At 40.9% G+C, this 19388-nt stretch overlaps 2 protein-coding genes across 3 annotated transcripts; one reads left to right on the top strand and one right to left on the bottom strand.

The window, feature by feature from the left end:
• Positions 1-235: 235 nt before the first annotated feature.
• LOC115567056 (protachykinin) lies at positions 236-2476 on the top strand. The gene is made up of 5 exons (XM_030393240.1): positions 236-1364; positions 1614-1713; positions 1810-1833; positions 1911-1967; positions 2050-2476. Exons 1-5 carry the CDS (start codon positions 1224-1226, stop codon positions 2058-2060), a joined length of 333 nt encoding a protein of 110 aa, XP_030249100.1. The 5' UTR covers positions 236-1223; the 3' UTR covers positions 2061-2476.
• Positions 2365-19286, bottom strand: septin7b (septin 7b). 2 transcript variants are annotated; one of them, XM_030393229.1, is made up of 15 exons: positions 19138-19286; positions 18108-18109; positions 17133-17235; positions 15319-15425; positions 13737-13837; positions 13462-13596; positions 9535-9652; positions 9030-9122; positions 8843-8939; positions 8423-8474; positions 8041-8169; positions 7001-7021; positions 5379-5514; positions 4447-4589; positions 2365-3720 (listed from the first exon to the last, which is right to left on the bottom strand). In XM_030393229.1, the coding sequence occupies exons 1-15, from the start codon at positions 19139-19141 to the stop codon at positions 3681-3683; spliced, it is 1281 nt and encodes a 426-aa protein (XP_030249089.1). In that variant the 5' UTR covers positions 19142-19286; the 3' UTR covers positions 2365-3680. The 2 variants fall into 2 exon arrangements, with proteins under 2 accessions (XP_030249089.1, XP_030249090.1); XM_030393230.1 differs by lacking the exons at positions 18108-18109; positions 19138-19286 and adding an exon at positions 17512-17827.
• Positions 19287-19388: the final 102 nt, after the last annotated feature.

Here is a 19388-nt window from a genome sequence, read left to right as displayed (position 1 = left end):
AAATTGACAACAGTGAGCCGTTGATGGCTCGAAAACGGGATTTCAAATAGTTACCCAGTTTATCCGGATTATTCAAATCTGGGATTAACGACACCGACCTTTACTGCCATGATTGACTAAACTGTGATAAGACGCGTTGAATAACGATTATATCACGGTATATATTGGCAAACAGCCGATAAGTAGGCAATAATTAGAGAGGATTTTAGCTAGCAACTCAAGATGCTAACGTACAGTCAACTGAACAAAACAACCACTTCTCGCGAGATTTCAGGAATTCATGCCTAATGGTCTAGCTGTCACTTCTTGGTCTGGACGTCTTTTTTTATATATACATAAATTGAATAGTGAACGTTAATAGTGAATATTAACGTTTATGACTGACAAATTTAATTATTATTATTATCATTATTTTTAATAATGTACTTTTAACCATGTTTATTCAGCAGGAAGAGTCGTTTCTTTGTTACTTCAATAATTTTGATTTTACTTACAAAAACACGTAACATAAATATTTATCTCAAATTAAACAAGCAACAAGCATGGGAAATACAAATAGTCATCATAATATAAATGAAAGTGATTAGCTCTCAAAATGTGATTGATTTGTTGTAAAGTACATTTCCTCTACATTAAAATGACGTTTATACAAGTAATAATAATCCAATAATTTAAAGTATGCGATTATACAACACTTTAAAAGTGTCTGTTAGGTATATAGATTGATCCAACTCCTTGTTTTGGCTGTTTTTGAGGTCTTTTTCCCACTTCCAGTTATATCTGACAATATTTTTACAGCCAGGACGTCAGATTTGTTTTTGAGTTCAAATGTTACCACTGAACTGGTCATCCAAGTGATCCTCAGGCTACCAGTATTAACTGTATTTCACAAACTCTAATTTCAGCATTATCTTCACATTTTCTGAGCGTTATAATTTAGCCATGCTAATTACAACATATGTCAAAAGGAAGCCCTGTGACTCACAGAATAATTGCCAGAGAAGACCTACATCATCCACTCCAGCTGTGCCTAAAAGCCCTTGTGCGTAAAAGGAGCGTTAATGGACCCCCGTGGCGCAATGGCGCACCTCCAGTGAAAACGAGCTGATATCTGTTCTCTATCAGCATTTGAATAATTCAGCAGTGAGGGGTGGACTACCTGCACACATTAGTGTTTATCATTAGTAATAATCCAGGCTGAAAGGATTCGGATTTATATTTTTATGCGGAGACGTTTGGCTGAAATTACGCACAGTTTGGCAATGATGGAGCTGGTTAAACTTGTTATAATAGTTCTGCTGCTTCTCACAAGTGTTTTCTGCCAAGAAATGGAAGTTGACAACTGGAGAGAAGGCATCGAAGAGGTAAGACTCATCAAACTTAATCATATTTGTGAAACTATTAAGATTTGCCATTTTTGTAATGAATCGGAAACATGTCTGTAACAGTTCGTCCCAGGAGATTTTTGGATGGAAAAATCTAAAATAACTTATAATAATTTTCTTTTCGGTTTAGAAGTTCTTGGAAAGATCATTTGTTTGACTTAGCTGCAGATGTAAAGAGAGATAAAGAGCATTATTTGATTTTTCTTTGCATTCTTTGTCTCCCAAAAGAACAAATGGCCAAACTCGGGTGAAATTCAAGATATATTCGTGAGAATGAGCAGAAATCCAGGATCTCAACATTATCTGAGAGTCATTGGGAAGGACTCAGGTACTCTATTTGATGGCATTTCACACCAAGAAATCCTGTATTTATTTTTTTAAGACTGCTGCGTTCAGGTCTCATATTGTTTCTTTTCTCCAACAGCAAAATCGCAGAGATCACGTAAACGTAAGTTTGTTGTTTTGCTTCATATTTTAAAAGCTATCAAGGGATTGCTGCATTTTAACGGATCTTTTCATTCCCAGGGAACAGATTTCAAACATTTGTTGGACTGATGGGTAAAAGGAGCTTCGAGGATCAAGGTATACTTTTATTAGTGACATTAAATATTGTGAGGGACAATTTAGGTGAATATCTGCCTAACAGCTGTTTTTATCCTTGCAGGAGCCATGTGAGCTGCACAGAAGATTAAGAATCTGCTCACTTTATTTTTCTTTCATTCCTGACTGATTGAAAAAAACTTCTATTTTGCGTGTTATTTATTTAATTAATTAAAGAAATATTGAAGAATTAAGAATTTAAATTGAGTCGTTTGCCACTTTTCCAAAAGCTGAGCATTTTAAGGCAAACAGCGCCATCTGGTGTTCAAACAACATGGTGAAAAACTGCGTCTGCACAGTTTAATGATATAAAAACAGTCCTGTAAAGAAAAGAAAAAAGCATCCATACGTTTTCATAATAAACCATTTCACTCCTCAGTATCATCACAGGTTTATTAAGTGACTTTGTACAATACAAATGAAAAATAAAATTAAAAATACAGAGATGGAGTACATAGCCAAAGCAAATTGCGGTGTTGACTCTTCATTTCCCACTGATCGTTTCCGCAGAGTGATTGAAATATTGTATTTTTTTTTTTTTCTTTTTAAAGCGTCCAGGATCACTGTAACATATGAAAGCGTGTTTCTTATCAACAGTGGACGCTGCTCTTGAGTCTCTGAGGATTTTCTAAACATACAAAAGAAGTCATTACTTCAGCTGGCTCGGTATATATAAAAATAAACTAAAGTGAAATATAACACTTAATGATGACATTATAAATGGTGGTCCAAGGCTAATGGAAATAGCTAAAACACAGAGGAAAAAGAAAGCGTTACATTTCAGAAAAAAGAGAAGCTTTAGCCATTGTTTTTTTTTGTTTTTTTATCTATAAAAAGGCCCAAGGTGCATTTTATTGTTTTTCATGATCTCAGGTTTCTCTGCTGACTGGCGCACTGAAAGGAGGCGGGTTAAAGGTTTACCGCTCAAAACAAAAAAGGATTAGTCAATGCCTCGTCCTCTTCTGACTTTAATACACGATGGAAGATCGGGTTAATGTTCATATACTGGTACGCTCATTTTATCTGTAAACACATTAAATCCACCAGAACTTGATTGTAAAACAGTCAAACATGACCCAGGGGTATTTATTTATTTTGTGTCTGCAGTGCTCTCTGTAAAACTGTACACATCAGTCCTTTAAAAGCAACCTTGGGATGAAAAAAGAAAAGAGAGCAGCAAGTGGGGAGGGTGGGGGGGGGGGGGGGTGGGGGGGGGGGGGGGGGGCAGGGACAGTATTCAGTTATAACAACAACAATAATAATAACATCAATAATAATAATTAGAATAATAATATGGGTTTGGCCTTTCTAAAAAGGGTTTATTTCTGTCGTTAAGGGAAAACACATTCTTTGATGATGAGTCCCGAGGCAGCGAGGGGGCTCTGTGGTGGCGGCTCTGTACGTACATGAGGACCCCCTTCACCTCCTCACATACCCATAATACCCCCAGTACCCCCCTCTAGTGGCTGGGAGCAGGAGCGCAGCGGTGCTGGCAGACAGAGCGGGGACAGGGGACAAGAGGGGTAGAGAAGAAGGGGGGAGGGGAGAAGGGAGGGAAGGGAAGGGAGAAGAAGGGAGGGAGGGGAGAAGAAGGGAGAGGGAGGTGGGTGATGTCAGCGCCACACACTGGCGTCCTGACCGGCAACGTTGGCAAACAATATTAACTCGAGCCGGGGTGGTCCTGCCGACTGCGTCTTAAAAGATCTTGCCTTTCTTTTTGTTTTTCTCCAGGGTCCTGCAGAAGAGGAGAAACACACACTTTAGTTTCACATCTTTGAGCAGCAAATTCAAACATCACTTTATAAGTTATATCTGTAAGAAATAAGATATAAAAAAAGCCTACACAGTACTGATGCATTTATCCCGAATAACACTGTATATGTTGTCCGCAGCGACGGTTCCTGAACATTTTTGCACTGTGACCCTTTCAACAAGGTAATTAAAGTGCACTTGTGACCCATTTTTGCTGGCTGAATACACCCATCGGTTTCGATCACGCTGACCAAACATCGATCTTCTTCACATGAGAGAATTCTCAATTTGTCTGTGCTCTCACTGGTTTCACGTGGTGGGCTCAGTTGGAAACAGTTGCTACTAGTAGCCCTGCACGATGCTGGAAAAAACTCACATTGCGATATCTTTCTCTCCAGCAATATGAAAAATACAGCAATTATGAAATATTCTTTAAAAAAAAAAAAGAAATACATAAGCTCTGTCAAACCAGTCAAAACAATAAAGCAAAAAGCTCGTAGCAATAAAATAAATGTCTCCAAAACCAGCACTGCAAACACAGACAGACCACTTTCTGCGGGAAGATCAGATGTCCACAAGGTGACACTAATCCATTACTGTCCACCATTTACCCTCCAACAATACTTAAAGTCAGTCCCCCAGTGTGTTGTATAGGAGCCTAAATACTTGGGTTTGTCAAAAAAAAACTGAGTGAGTGTGATCATTGTACCTGGAAGCCTCCAATTTCTGCTGCTCCAGGCGCTGCTGGGCCTCCCAGTTTGCCCTCTCCTCCTCAAACACGCGTCTCTTCTCCTCCAGCTCCTTGTGCTGAGCCTCCAGGTTCTTCTTCATCTGCTCGTGACGCCGCTGAAGCTGCAGAGAGACACAGGAAAGAAGAGACGGTCAGTGCTTTCTCTTCTATGTTTCTGCAGTTTACAATACCCACTAACCAGAGTGAAAAGAGACAAGCCTTCGAACAGATAGTACTCCAACTGAATCAAAGAGCCTCGTTGTGCTGCAATATTTTTTTTTTTTTGGTGTTGGTAAAAAGAAAAACCACGAAACAAAGAGCGAAATGTTCAGCTGATTTAACAAACACTAAACAAGGGAGAATGCTTGGACAGAAAAAAAGGCTTGAAGTCAATATTAAATTCATGAGAGGGGAAACTTAATGTTTCATTTCATGGTTCTAAGCTTTGGTTCCGGCTCTGACTTCATATTCCATTTTATCAGCGTTACAAAAAACTATAACAACCTGTCGCGTTGAGTTGTGGTGCATTTTGATTTTGTTGCAATGATTTACACACCCGGAAATAATAATAATAAAAAAGAAAAAACATGTCGACTGTTTCCATCATCACCAGATATTGTTCGACGCAGACATAATGCCATCAGTCTGCACGTTACACACACGTTAACTGCAGGCAGACAAACAAATTAACTGCCGGGTACAAAAGAGGGAACAAGAAAAAAACGAACATCAATTGACACAAAACAGCAACACTCTCTCATAAGCTCCCTCGCACATCTAACCACTAAAAACACGTCAGCATAAGAGGAAGGAAGGCGCCCAGACAGAGATGAGTAACTTCACGAGGACATGAACGGCAGAATCCATCAAACCACACACGTACGTGTGTTTGTGCGCGCGCGTGTTTTTACCTCAGCTTCAGAGTCTTTGAGCTTCTGCACTTTTTCCTTGACTTTCATCTCAAACACCTGCTCCATCTCCATCTCCATCTTCTTCATCTTAGTCACATGCTCCCGTCGTTCCTCCTCCATCTGGGCCAGGGGACTCCTGCACAAACACACGCACACACACACACAAGCACACAAAGACACACATTTAGACCTGCACTGCAGAGCATCACCAGCACCGGCCTACTCATCAGTCTGCTGATAAAGTGTGAACAGTAATTACAAGAGTTGTCACGATAATTAACTGAACTCAGTTAAGTTAATTAAGTGTATTTGACAAACTCAACTCTTTGACCCAATTTGTTCTGCACGCAGAAATCTTATTTCAACGTGAGGAAGAAAAAGACGATCAAGAGAAAGGAGCACGAGGAGCATGTTTTACTTTCATATGAAACAGCAAGTAACACATGCAACGTTTCCTCTCCTAGGCCGACTGAAAGCTGTGCAGAAGATCTGTGCGAATCTTAAATTATAATCGTGACAACAATCGGCCCTCATTTCCCCAAAGGAATGCATCATGTCAGGGTGCAGGAGGGCGGAAAGGAAAAGTCTCAGGGAGGACGGGATCCGACAAGGCTGACAGGGAGCGGGGAGACCAAACCGACCACGAGACATCTCTGGGAACCAGAGGAAGGACCCCGAAGCTACTGCAGGGCACCTGTGAACACCGACTGTTAGTGCACGTGGTGGGTTAAATGTTAGTAAAGCTCACCGGGATGTTTTATGGCAGTGTGAGTGTACAGAGACCTGACATTAAATATGGAGAGGTTACCTGTGATTGTGACGACTGTATAGTCGGGACAGACGACGGTGTTATGACCGACTTAAACAATAAAAGAGGTGATGCTAAAGGAGACAACAATGCGATCCTAAAGCAACATTATAATAAGAGCTTCAAGATCATTCTGATGGTACAGTGACTTCTAATAGGGAGGCCTCTGTTAGTCCAACCATGTAACCTGGGTGAGCCAGAGTGCTCACTTGCAAGAAGTGCATAATACTTCGCTTGGGTTGAGCGCATTACCAATGCAAAGAGGAACAAGGCAATGCGAATGTAAAACTTTGGTTTGGTTATTTCAGTCGAGAGATTTCCTGAATTTGTCATTTTGTTTCTGATGTGTTTAAAGTGTGTGAGGCCAAGGTTTACGGATGTGGTTTACACCGACAACTAAAGGTGGAATGCATCATCAGCTGTAGCTTTGATTTGATGTTAATGTCGTGCATCTCGCAGTCATTCTTAACTACTCCATTACTCTCATGTGCAGGTCTCTGTTATTACTCCAAGCAGCAGCAGGAGGTGGAAGCAGCAGCAATAAATGCGACAGTGGAAAAGAGTTCTGTTTGTCACAGTCATAGCCCTCAAACTATATCCATGAGTGTGGCAATTCATAGTTTTTCTCCCGCTGTTCCTGGAAATATCTACTGACAGGGGGGAAGTCGGGGGGGGGGAAGAAAAACCTACAGTAATTCAACATGGAGGAAAGAAAACACCCAAATGCAGCCAACTTGGGAGTAAAAGAGGAAGGAGGGAGAGAGCTCATTCACAAGGGTCTCAAAAAAAAGTGAAAAAAAAAATGACCACTTACATTCCTTCAACTGTGTCAAGTCTAAAAAACAAAAACACATTCAACCAAACACGCACACACAGACACACGCACGCACGCACGCACAGACACACACAGCATGCAATAATGAGGTCATGCACTAAAAACATCTTTTAGACGTGTTCTGTGATCTCGGCCACTTTTTCACTGCAAATGGAAAAAATGAAAGCTTGGAAATAATAAAGTCAGCTTTGTGAGCTGGGTGTCAAGTGTATTAACAGAGTCGATCCAATGTTTAGCTGTGTGTTAGCATTAGCGGTGTGAGGCCTGTATTCAGCCGTGGAGCCAGAATTATAGCTGAGTGAGTTAGCCATTTGCTTGTGTCTACATGAATGAGAAAGCAGCGTGGTGCTTTGAATGGAAACCGATTAAAACAAAACATCAGTGGCTTGATTTTATGCAAAGTAGTACAGTCAGAGGTTTCGACAAAAGCAAAAATCATCGCATGTTGAGACGTGTGAACGCAGACTTTTTCCGTTACCTGGAACCTAAATATAGGACAGGAGTAAATAAAGTGACAACAACTCAGTCTGCAACTCGCTCTCATGCTGCTTTTTAAGGATTTCTGCAGGTTTCATCAAGTTAAATTTAAGAATTTCAAAGACCTTTTTAAAACAACACAAAGTAGAATGTAATTATGGGAAATCAGACGATATGTCCCAAAATCATTTGTCATTATATCTCGAGAGGAAAATGTTTTGGTCTTTCAGAAATTCAATTTTGTAATAAATCTACAGCCTTTGCACATACCCTGTTTAACGAATGTATCACACTTGCCTTAACACATGTCGAAGGTTAAAATGGTATCAATCAATTACAATCAGCATATCAAAATAAATTGAGATGCTTGTAAATATCATAATTAACAGACGACTGAGGTAGGTAACCAGCAGTTCAGAGCTCCTGTTCTATTCTACAGTTTGCAGGTTTAAATACTGTAATAATAGATCACATAGAAGTGAACCTGTCCTGCGTGCATCGACTACAGCTGTTGTCTTTAGTGAACTTTGTCCAGCACTTACTTGGTGGACAGTTGACCTTTAGCCCTGTTGTTGTCCACTCCGTTGTAGGTGACAGCGGCCAGCTTCCTGCTGCGGTAGTTTTCATAGTGGACGTTGTTTGTCACGTCCTTCAGGTCCTGCATGTGAGTTCTAGAGACAGACAAACAAACAATTCAATATATTTAATAAGCTCTTTGAGTAAAGTTTCAAAATGCTTCTTCGGCAACATCATTATTGCAGTTAAACAAAGACTGATATTGATTTTATTTATTAAAACTCTGATACCTCTAAGATCCTTTATCATCAGAGATCCTGAACTTAAACGGTCTCTATTTATTGACTGCCTGGTTAACTGAGTTGTTTATTAACTGTAAATGTTACAGGTCACTTATCATGTTTGTACCTGATGAGCATGTCCCTGAGGATGGTGAAGTCACAGTGGTCGCTGTTCTCAACTAGGAGAGAAAACAAGAAGCCAGTCAGACAATTATCGGAATAATAACTGTGTAGCCTTGTTTATTCAGACATTCACTAACATCTCAGGTTTGAGTTGTTGTAAGTAATGTTCAGTTCCTGCTCTCAGGAATGCTGTCCAACTGTCCTTACTTGTTGGAGAATAACACAACATTCTTACGTTTATTCATATTTGATCCGATTTATTTTTATGACTCCTACCAATTTCATCAGTTGCCCGAATTCATTTGAATGCATCACTTATTCAATTTCTTCAGGTGAATTCATTTGAATGCATCACTTATTCAATTTCTTCCAAGTGAAATTCGCAATTTAAGCATTTTTCACTGCGGTCACTAAACCTTCATACCTTCTGCAACCCCCCAGGGGTATTGTCTCCCTCTGACCCTCTTGCTGTTCACCTCGATGATGGTGTTGCTTCCTACCACAGCCAGCGGCAACTTGTCCTAGTAAAAGAGCAACATTTGACACAATTAACATAAATGCCTGAGTCTGGATTACATATATAATATGACCTGTCAGGTGGCATATTGTACCTTTATCTTCTTCACCAGCTTGTTCTCTTCTTCGTCGTCTGTCTCGGGGAACTCGTAGATCTTGATTTTGTGCTCTTGGATTTCCCGCATGATCTGGCAGCAAAAGAGAGGATCTTTCAGAAACTTCCGGCAGAGTTAATTGGAAACATTAGTCTTCTTAATCTAATGATGAGTCGGGAAAAATACATCAATTCAATCAAGAGATATACTCTCTATACTCTGCCTTGAAGATTTTTGCGTCTTACATGTCTTCGTAACACTTTTAATGTCTTACATGGTTAGAGCAAAACTTTCTTTTTGTGTTTATACAAATAAATAATTTACAGAAAACCTTCCACACATCGTCACACAAACAGCTGTAGCACCAAAGAGGTTCTACTTTATTTGGGTTTGCTTCAGGATGCACGTCTCTGCCAAGATACCGATGACCACAGTGAAAAAGAAAAAAAACGCTCTTGGATATTTTTTTTTTCTGCAGTGGTGTGCAGCTGGGGAAACTACTGACCTGTTTCTTGAACTGTTGGCATTCCTCTGGGGTGAGGGTGTCTGCTTTGGCGATCAGCGGGATGACATTGACTTTCTCATGCAACCGTTTCATGAACTCAATGTCCAAGGGCTTCAGTCTGCACGCAGATAAAGATACAGATTTACAAGGAGTTCCGCAAGCTGTCTCAAACCATGTTCTAACACTCTGTACCTTGTACTTAATATTGATATACTGTAAATTGTTTTCTAGCCATTCAAACAAACATTTGCGGAGTTAGTTTTTTGTAATTTTAGGACCAAATGCAACATTTTTGCGGCTGACTGGCTTTTGGATTTACTTTTGATAACGTTTTCTCGGTCGGCCCTTCTTCAGACGACACAAGCAGAAATGGAGCTTAACCAAATATAGAGAAGCATCTGTGACGCCTGACTTATGTTTGTAATGTCTAAGAAAATGACCTTAAAGTCGTGAGAAAGCGTTGCTATTCTTGGCTGTTTGTGGGATAAATAAATAACATTTGACATGGCTGAATTACTGAGTTATAGCTTCGCATTTCGATATAATCTTTATTTCACTCTTTGAAGTTACAGTGGAAATATCCGTCTGAGCTGAACTGCCTGAAGCAGAATCTGATACAGTATGAACAGTGGGATGCGTGTTTGTCACGTTGCCAACAGCCATGCAGATCTATTTAAAAAACACATAGTGCTGCAGTGAAACCTGGATGTAACCGCTAAAAACAACAGTTATTACAATAAAACTACTTCACTGCTTCTCTACTCATCAGATTAAATCTACTGATGATCCTACAAACATCATTAACAAATCTGATGCTGTTGCACGCCCAATGAGTATGATAAACTTTTATGATAAACCCAACAATGAATGACAACAGCTGGTCCATGGAGCAGGACACATGCACATCAGCAAACACTGTATGACTAACAGAAGTATGAGTAGACTGACTAACTGCTTATTGCCAAATGTTGGCTGACATCAATATTTCATAGCTTCTTTGTACAGCAGCAATATCTGAGTCAATGGAGCACACTAAATGTTGGATAAATTATCAATGAGATGTCGTCAAAAAGGGGAAAATGCCCATTACAACTTCTCATAGCCTGAGGTCATGTCTAAAAATGTCTTGTTTTGTTTGACCTAAATGTCCCAAACTGAAATGTATTCACTTTACGATGACAGCTGACAAAGAGGAGCAGCAAATCTGCACATTTAAGAAGCTGGAACATATGAAATCGCAGCATATTCATGTTATTTTCGCTGGATGAATGACTGAAGTGATTAATTGACTTTCAGCTCTACTTACTGATGCTGACAATGTCAGAAAACCCCTCTGATGATTGGTTTTCAACCACAGTTTGGGGAAAGCCGCATTTAATGATTTAGCAGAGATTGGTGTGGGTGATCTTTTCCACCATGAGTCACCGTCCTCAGAAAAGCGGCCACCACAGTTCAGCCGCGTGCTCAATGTCCAGATTGTCTCTCAGTGTTGGGAGGTCATTGTGATTCTGCGTGAGAGCTGTCAGCTGGTGTTATGAGGGGATGCTCTGTGTGTGTGTGTGTGTGTGTGTGTGTGTGTATGAGAACATACGCTGCCCATCCTCAAGGATAACATACTGCTTGTGTGGGTACAGAGGGCTGGCTTGTACAAACACAATGTCTCACAGAGGACGGACGGAGAGGTCGAGGAAGGAGGAGAAAAAAAAAGCACGAGGAGAAAGAAGGACAGGACAGAGCCTTCTTCATTGTTTACAGTAAGTCACGGTCAACAGCTTTAAGGGCATGTGAGCACACAGTGGACATTTGCATAAACATGAACTGGGACACAAACGACAGTATCCAAACAGCAGAAGCTCCATTTGCATTCTTGTTTCTCATTTTGAAAAAAAGGTCAAGAGTCTTGACTGGAGGCTGGGGAAACCGCAGATTTTCAGCAGACGGAAGTGATCCTAGCATTAAAATCTGAGGGATTAGCAAAATGATGGGATATGGATAATGATAATACTCGACTTTAGCGTTTTGATGATTTGCAAATAATTCATCCTGAACCTAAACCTGATCCAAGTCATAAATCGGGGCTAGAAAAAAAGGCATATTATTAAATTTTCTTTGAAGCTGCCCAAAAAAATTGTCAAAATTCTGGGTAGGAGGTCAAACAAACTCTATCAGTAACTACTGAGTTACCCGTCTGCACTCAGGTATCTATTCTTAGACTATTTCCACCTGAGTTTAGACTGTTAGCTGCAAAAAAAAACCCCCAAAAACAGCAACAACAGAGATAGCCATTTTATGTTCACTGAAGGCTAAATGCTGTGTTGAGACTGCCTGGAAGAGCACTCAGACCTGCAATCGGACATGGGCTTGAAAGTCTAACAGCTCAGCCGTGGAAAAACAAACTGAGGTCAAAAAGGGGACAAATTAAGAGTTTTTCTGAGTCCCTATCAAGTCAAAAATTTGTTTTTCTTCTCTTCTTGTCCTTCCGCTGAATAAATTCAATTTTCTCCGTGCTCAGTGAAAATCTGATTTTAACTGGCAGGCCTAAAAGCATAATTTGTAATTTGTCAAATCCTGGTCCAGTGGTCAGCATACACAACTGTGATGAGGTAACTTGAAGCCTCCAGTGTACATAAAACGAGTAGTGAAGAAGGAGACATCTTGTGCAAAGCAGCTAAACTCATGAAACAAAGTTTCTAATGAGGGACTAGCTGCCATTTAAGTTCTTCTGTGCAGAAATTATACTTATTTTCATCAGACAACTTTATATACGTCACAATACATGAGGGGAAGATATGTGTGATATGTGAATATGGGGACAATTTATTGATTATCTTGAAAGTCACCTATCAAGATGTTTGCTGACTGCTTGAAAGATGAGACAATTGTAATGTATAAAGGTAATATAATATAATCCAGCTAAATCCAGTTAAAGGTATTTTGTGGATAAATAGAACTGGAAAAAAAACAAAAAAAAAACCCCAAAGAAAATAAATAAATTCCCCCCAAAACAAAAAGAAAAAAATACATTTAAATGAGTTGTCAACTGAATATCAGCCTTTTGTTTTCAGGGGCGGAAATAACCTCTGAAGTGTCTCAATTTCACTACTCCCACACTTTCTACTCTTTGACTCGATTGTGCATCGCACAAGACTCCTACTCTTTTTAAAGGAAAGACTAGATGAGCACATTTGAGCTGTCAGCTAGCTGTAGCAGATCCGGTGGGAATAATAAACATGACAGATTAAATTCCATACAGTCGTGTCTTTATGAAACATTTGGCGATCAGTATCATCTGCTGGGCATTTTGCCAGCGTCTCTCGCTGTATTGCTCACGCCCCCCCCTCCTCGTTTTATTCCATCTGCAAGCTTGAAGTTTTAACCCTTATTTTGCAATTTTGCTGTGCTCACATGATCATTTACAGCAACAGCCTGGAGGCAGTGAGTGTAGAAGATGGAGTAAGACGACATGCATATTCACCACACACACTTAGGAGCTGCTCAGCCCGACCACAGCTTCGTGCTGTTGGCCACTTAGCTGGACCCTCAATGCAAATGAGTGAGGGCTTTACTGTCGATCCTTCCTTTGATTTTCCAGACTGCACAGAGACCTGAACCAGCACCCTTCACTTCCAGTCACAACTCTGCTTCTCTGACCTTTGGGGCATTCTTGACCCTTCATTTCCCTCCTTCCACTCTTTTTTACTCATTTCCTCTCACTGTTCCCGCGCCCAGCCCTTTCCTTTCTCCAATCCAATACGTTCTTTACGACCATCCTCTATTCTTTGTATGTAACAAGGAAGTGGTGATTCAAGCTCCGAAATTCTAACTGGGTCAGCACATATTAACAGCATGGGTGGCGCAGGCCGCTCTGAATAAAAGCATTCACAAAAATGGCTTTCATTTTGTTATTAATTTGTGTCCCAGACTCACCCATGTCCTGAGGGGGCGATGAAGTACAGGCAGCAGTGGATTCGGCTGTCGGGCATCTGCCGTCTGTTCACCCGGGATTCTGAGTTCAGGTAGTCTTCGAACTTGCTGTCTATGTGGTCGATGATTGGCTGCCAGCTGCATGACACAAATGACAGCTTCCATTAAGAATCAAAGACTGAGAAGCTCCCCCCTGATTTAGGAATGTCAGAGGGGTTTTAAGGATTGTAAGTGAAGGAATATGATCTGTGCTGGGTTGAAGTTGTGGCGATCCTTACCAGTTGCTGTTGTCAACGGCATCTCCAAACCCTGGGGTGTCAACTATTGTGAGCAGCAGCTGGACACCGCCTTCCTTTACTAAAACTTTGGCCTGCTCCACCTGACACAGGAGACAGAATAAAGGGCACATTGTGTTTACTTCTGCCACAAACTCTGCTTTAAAACGGTTGAATTAGGAAATGTAAAATCATTATGACTGTGAGGCAGCAGCATCACAGATCATACAGTTCACACATACAGTTCACACCAAAAAAAACACTTAAAGCTAGCAGCAAGTAGCAACACGCCATCCCACACTGTGCTATTAGCTAACTATGTTGAGAAACCAGAGACGCACACATGCATCTGCAGATAGAAATGCTGTCAGTCAGGAGCCAGACAGATAAAGTGCAGCACTTGAGGCACTAAACATTCAGGACAGCGTTGTGTAATTAAGTAAGATGGACTTTATGGAAAGAACAGACAGTCAGTCTGACCTTTTCAAAATAAGGTTTTACTGCATCTATCAAAGAGTCAGTCAAACCTCTTCACAGAGAGGTAAAAACGATTTTTTTACAAACAAGAAAGCTGTTAACACAGCTAGATCGAATAAACTCTGAAAGTAAGACTCTTTCTCGTCTACATAAAAATAATCAGACGATGTTGTTAAGTTGAATCTTAGAGGTAAGGTTTCCACGTGATTTTAACAAGTTAACTTTAGGACTTTTTGCAGTTTTTAAGACTATTTTGAACACAATTTAAGACCCACTTCATGTCCACACTGGCTAAAAAGTACAGAGGATATGAGGGAAAGTTGGAGTCAGTTCAGGGTTATAATTACTGGCTGTTTGTGCCATTTATATTTGTGATAGAACAGTTTAAGAAAGGGGAAAGGACTCAGATTATTTGATTTTATATTTTTTGAGTGCCTGTAGGAACCCTGGACAACTATTTCTGTGCTCTGTGTTAATCAGTTTGCATGACGTATGGTGAGACAGGCAAAGACAATTATTCTGTATTTAATTGAGCAAGTTCTCTGGCATTGTGATATTAAAAATCACAATGTTTATAAACAGCCCATTCATGTGTGCTTTCATAATAATGTGGTATCTTTGTTAATGCTCCATCCGATGTTGTGAACTGGTGAGCAAAGAAGTTTAATTTGCTGTATTCATCTTAGCGGGCTGAAAGGCAATTAATCCACTTGAGAGCTACATAGTTGAAAACAGTGGGGAAAAAAAACAGATAATTAAGTAGGCAATTATGTATAAAACACAGATCTATATTTGTTGGTTCTGTGGCCACATACTTAAATAGAACTTCAAAATGATGGTTTGGACAGCTGCCAAAGCTGTTGGTGGGTTAGAAAACGTTACCAGCCACAGCCTGTAACACATTTCAATGTTGTTTATTGAACTGTGCAATCTCCCAACTCTGAAATTTGATCTACTTAGAGCTGTATTAAACAAAAACAGCCTGCAGCAATTTCCCTTCTGCATCTGGTTTTTTTTTTTTGTGTTCGCAGCACATACCAACACCGTGGAAGTGTTTTTACACCATGTGAAACATCTCAGCTCAAAGAAAATATTTGTTTAGGTGTACCTGTACAGTCTTTTTGATTCTATGTGAAGGACCAGGATACTCTGCTGAATACAGGTCTGTGAGGAACAGAGAGTTGATCAACGTGGATTTGCCCAACCCTGATTCACCTGAAAAAAGCAAAGGCAGAAGACAAAATCAGTCGGGGGAACACATGGACCAATCATATTCATGTTATATTTAGACTGTTGGTCAGATGGGAAGGCTTGGCATAACTTGGACTACAACATTCCTATTACAAAGAACCCAACCCTCTGAATTATATCCACACAAAGATCACTGTTGGCATCTATAAAGACAATTAAAGGTCATGTGCTATCCAAAGTTGAGACTGACATTTGCCCAAGACATTAATCCATTTTGGTTTACAGTTCAAAGGCTAAGGACACAACACTGACAATGGCTCTTGTTATGTTCAGCTGACTGGCTGTGCAGTCTGGGAGGCTTCTCAAGCTTGGCTGGCCATTGTGTGCCCAGTTTCCAAGCTCCAATGAAAAGGATCATTAGTGGAAATGACCACTGACACTGCCTGCCTTGGCTGATGGCCACAAGTCAATATTTAATGAGCCACCATTTACACCCAAGCTACAGCCAAAGGCTAATTTTTGGAGCTCATTCTGTAACATTTGTCTGCCGTTGGTTTTACGCTTGGCATGTAAAAATGCGCTATGAGTCTGCACTTGTTAAGAGAACTGCAATATGAAATGATGACAGGCCTGTGAAATGAGCTGATTGCAATGTGGAGTGAACAGGTTGTTGGGTTATGAGTTTCATTAGGCATGGGCAGACGTGCCAGTTGCTGCTGGTATTACCGGTCCCATCTCTCTCGTTCCCTGCCTTTATCTTTCATCCTCCTCTTTTTCTCTTTCACACCACATTGGTGACGCATTGCGTTGCGCGGCAGGGACATGTGGGCACACAGCTCATCAGAGCCAAGGAAAGCTTAATATTGCGTGTGTGTCCATGGAAGAGAGTGATTCCAAAAAAACAATGGCAGGCATTTAACTATCACCAATCCCAAAGGGCCTCCTCTACTTTCCTTGTTGCTAGATGCAAAACCTTTTCTATCTTTTTCTGAAATTGTTCCCAAAACGAGGTTATTTGTCAAAAACACATTAAAGCATTCACAGGTCCCAGAGGACCACTTGGTGACCAACCAGCAGCTTGTACAGAGGGCACTGCGTGAACAAGAGAAAATGAAATTCAAGTGGCCTTTCATGAGGATTTTCTAATGTAAATAACAGCAATGAAAAGACCGCACACTGACTGACGCGTCTCAGCAGTACTGTAAGCAAAAAGCCTGTAGAAACGAAGTGTTGCTATCACAACGGGAGATGTGCTATTCTTAGAGGCATGCTGGGTACGAATTCTGCTGGTCCCACCACAGGAAATGGTTTTGACCCGAGGAAGCATTTTCCCTCCAAACAGGGACTGATCAGCCGAGGAGGATCTTGGCCCGGTGTCAACCACCACATCCAGGCATTTTAAAAGAATGTCTGCATTTTTGATTTGCTGAGTGCAGCTCTAGATAAATGCATCCCAAATGTGTCTGCTCTGGCAGAAAAAGTCGAGGACAGTGACATTAAGATTAATTTGAATACCAGCAATGGTCCCCTCCTCTCCAACTCAGAAATTAACACTACAAAGCTTGGGGCATGTCCCTTGCACAAAAATATGGCTCCACACACATGCACACAAAAAATCTCTCTCGTGCTCTCCAAAAAAACAAACCACAGACTGTAACGCCAACCGCAACAAATACAATGAAATGATTCATTAAAAACATGCGCAAACACAGCAGTGTGTGTTCTTCTTACCAACAACCATCAGGGTGAACTCAAAGCCCCTCTTGACAGACTTCCTGTACACTTGGTTTGGGAGGCTTGCAAAGCCGACATATCCCTCCAGATTCTTTTGCTGCTGTAAGACAGAAAAAAGAAATACATACATCAAAACGATAAAGATATTTAATCTCGCTCCCCTGCGTGAGCTGCAATGCTTAAAAGAAAAGTTTTAAGCTGTATTCCCACGCTGCCCAAACCGGAAAAAAAGGAAAACACCGGAATCCTTATGTTCCCTTCAAGTAGATTTAAAGTTGGACAATACATTTTCAAAATAATGCTCTTCAGACCTGAATGCTGCTTGTCCATACGCAATGGCAGTTATTTAAATCATAGACATAATTTTAATACTTACAGCTGTTTGATGCAGATCAATGTGATGTGGTCCCAGTGTGCAGGAAAAGGCAGCATTTCCAGGGTCAGAAAGCAAAGGGAGAGAGCACAAAAACAAAAAAGCAACAGAAAATCAATGTCAGGCCATCTGACAAACAACCCATTCTCTGTCCAGCATCAGTTTCCCAAGCTGAGAAGCCTGGGGCAAAATGATTCATGATCTACACTGTAACAACACAGACACTTGGCCAGTGTTGTACATATTCCACTCCACTTGCTCCTTTAATGTCAGTAGCACCATAAAGCAAGGTCCATTGACTGTTTCAGCTTTTTCTTTTCGCCCGTGGCTAGGAGTGGATTTTTGTCTCTTACGCTGGAGCATCTCCTGCCTACCAACTACAGCCCACATGTCTTCTGTGTGACGCTCTGACTTAATTTGCTCATTTGCCTACAGGATGTGCAGTATTAGTCTCTGCAGCATTTTACAGCTTTAGTTTGTGAATCATTAAACTATGGATTTTGCAAAAACATTACCCTGCACATCGACTGCAATCATCTCTTATCAAAGCAATCAAAAATGCTGAGCGGAAAATTTGAGGACTCTCATTTTAAAATGACAGCTGCCTGTTGCCTTTCCGGTTATGTCTGTCAGCTCTGATAAAGGAAGTGGTGGCAGGTTGAGGACTAACTTATAGTATGCTCAAGCAGATTTTAAAAAAGATTTTCCTCAGCGGAACACAGTTTGTTGTTTCAGTTTGAGGGGAAACCAGGTGCAGTTTTCTGCCTTGAAGGCAGAGGCCAATGAACTTAAAGTCAAAACATGAACCTTGAGGTACTAGATCCACTGTAATCCAGATTAGATGGCAGCCGTAACCTCCTTATACCTAACCCTGACACATCTTCCTGGTTTGGCTTCGACTGCCTAACCTAGATGCTACACATGGCAGTTTAATCAAATTATTGATCGCACACTAATGCAACCCCCATCACGGGCACACAGACGACACAAAGTGGTCGCTCGCCCTATTTGAAGCAGCACTTTGAATAGATTTTCACGTACAAATGTAATGCTTAGATACTGGGAGAATATTCCACATTATGCGCTTATATCTAACAGTACCTCGTTTAAACAGAATATGATCCAAAGTTCAATCGTTACATTTCCTTTCCCCATAGGTTCAAACAAGTTAGCATTAAACGCGAGCTGTTTAATCCAACATACGACACTTACTTAGCTCGTTAGTCAAATTGGTAGTATTTGTAGGCACATTTTTAAAACAAAATACCGTCATCTTTAAGGGAATGTTAACGTGGTTTAATATGTTCGATTATAATACACATAAAAAACGTTTACTAGACTACTTTGCTGAAGAGCTTAAGACAGGAAATGACACTCCGGTTAGATCATGCAGCCTGCTAGCGACACCCAGGCTAACAACTAGCTAGGTAGCTAGCTAGCATGCTAGCACACCATCAAACTGTAGGCGGACGACTGGGCGTTGGTTGCTCAGACAACTGCAGAAGCTCAACAGCGGCAAAGCCAAATAGTTCAATAAGCGAAACAAATCCAACACAAATGATCACAGTTGGAGTTTATAACAAGTGTTGCTGAAAAAGTCGCGACAGTATCTGACCGCAGCAGGCTCACCCATAACGTTGACGCTCCCTGCCGCCTCGAAAACCGATCATTCACAAGCCGACATTCCCCCTTCTCGCCGATTTTACTCGAGCTACGCACTTTGAGGGACGCAACGCCTCTCGCGCTCAGCGAGCCTACGCTGAAACCCTGACGTAGAATGTACGTGAATCACAAAGGGAGGAACGCCCCAGTCTCGCGATAACGTGTGTTTCCTTTCAGTGTCGTTGTGTTCTCGCGATAACTAACCATTATGGAAAGAA

Source organism: Sparus aurata, chromosome 17, assembly GCF_900880675.1.
Source record: "Sparus aurata chromosome 17, fSpaAur1.1, whole genome shotgun sequence".
NCBI classification, from domain to species: Eukaryota; Metazoa; Chordata; class Actinopteri; order Spariformes; family Sparidae; genus Sparus; species Sparus aurata.
The sequence above is the reverse complement of the archived record's forward strand: the minus strand, read 5'-3'. Positions and strand labels throughout refer to the sequence as shown.

What these genes read in the sequence shown, in the direction of transcription:
- LOC115567056 (XM_030393240.1), top strand. Translation starts at nt 1,224, where the DNA reads ATGCGGAGACGTTTGGCTGAAATTACGCACAGTTTGGCAATGATGGAG. An exon ending in GGAGAGAAGGCATCGAAGAG is followed by an intron (nt 1,365 to 1,613) that starts GTAAGACTCATC and finishes GTCTCCCAAAAG; the next exon opens with AACAAATGGCCAAACTCGGG. An exon ending in AGTCATTGGGAAGGACTCAG is followed by an intron (nt 1,714 to 1,809) that starts GTACTCTATTTG and finishes TTTCTCCAACAG; the next exon opens with CAAAATCGCAGAGATCACGT.
- septin7b (XM_030393229.1), bottom strand. An exon ending in GCCAACAGTTCAAGAAACAG is followed by an intron (nt 9,123 to 9,534) that starts GTCAGTAGTTTC and finishes TTTTGCTGCCAG; the next exon opens with ATCATGCGGGAAATCCAAGA. An exon ending in CCCCTGGGGGGTTGCAGAAG is followed by an intron (nt 8,475 to 8,842) that starts GTATGAAGGTTT and finishes TTTCTCTCCTAG; the next exon opens with TTGAGAACAGCGACCACTGT.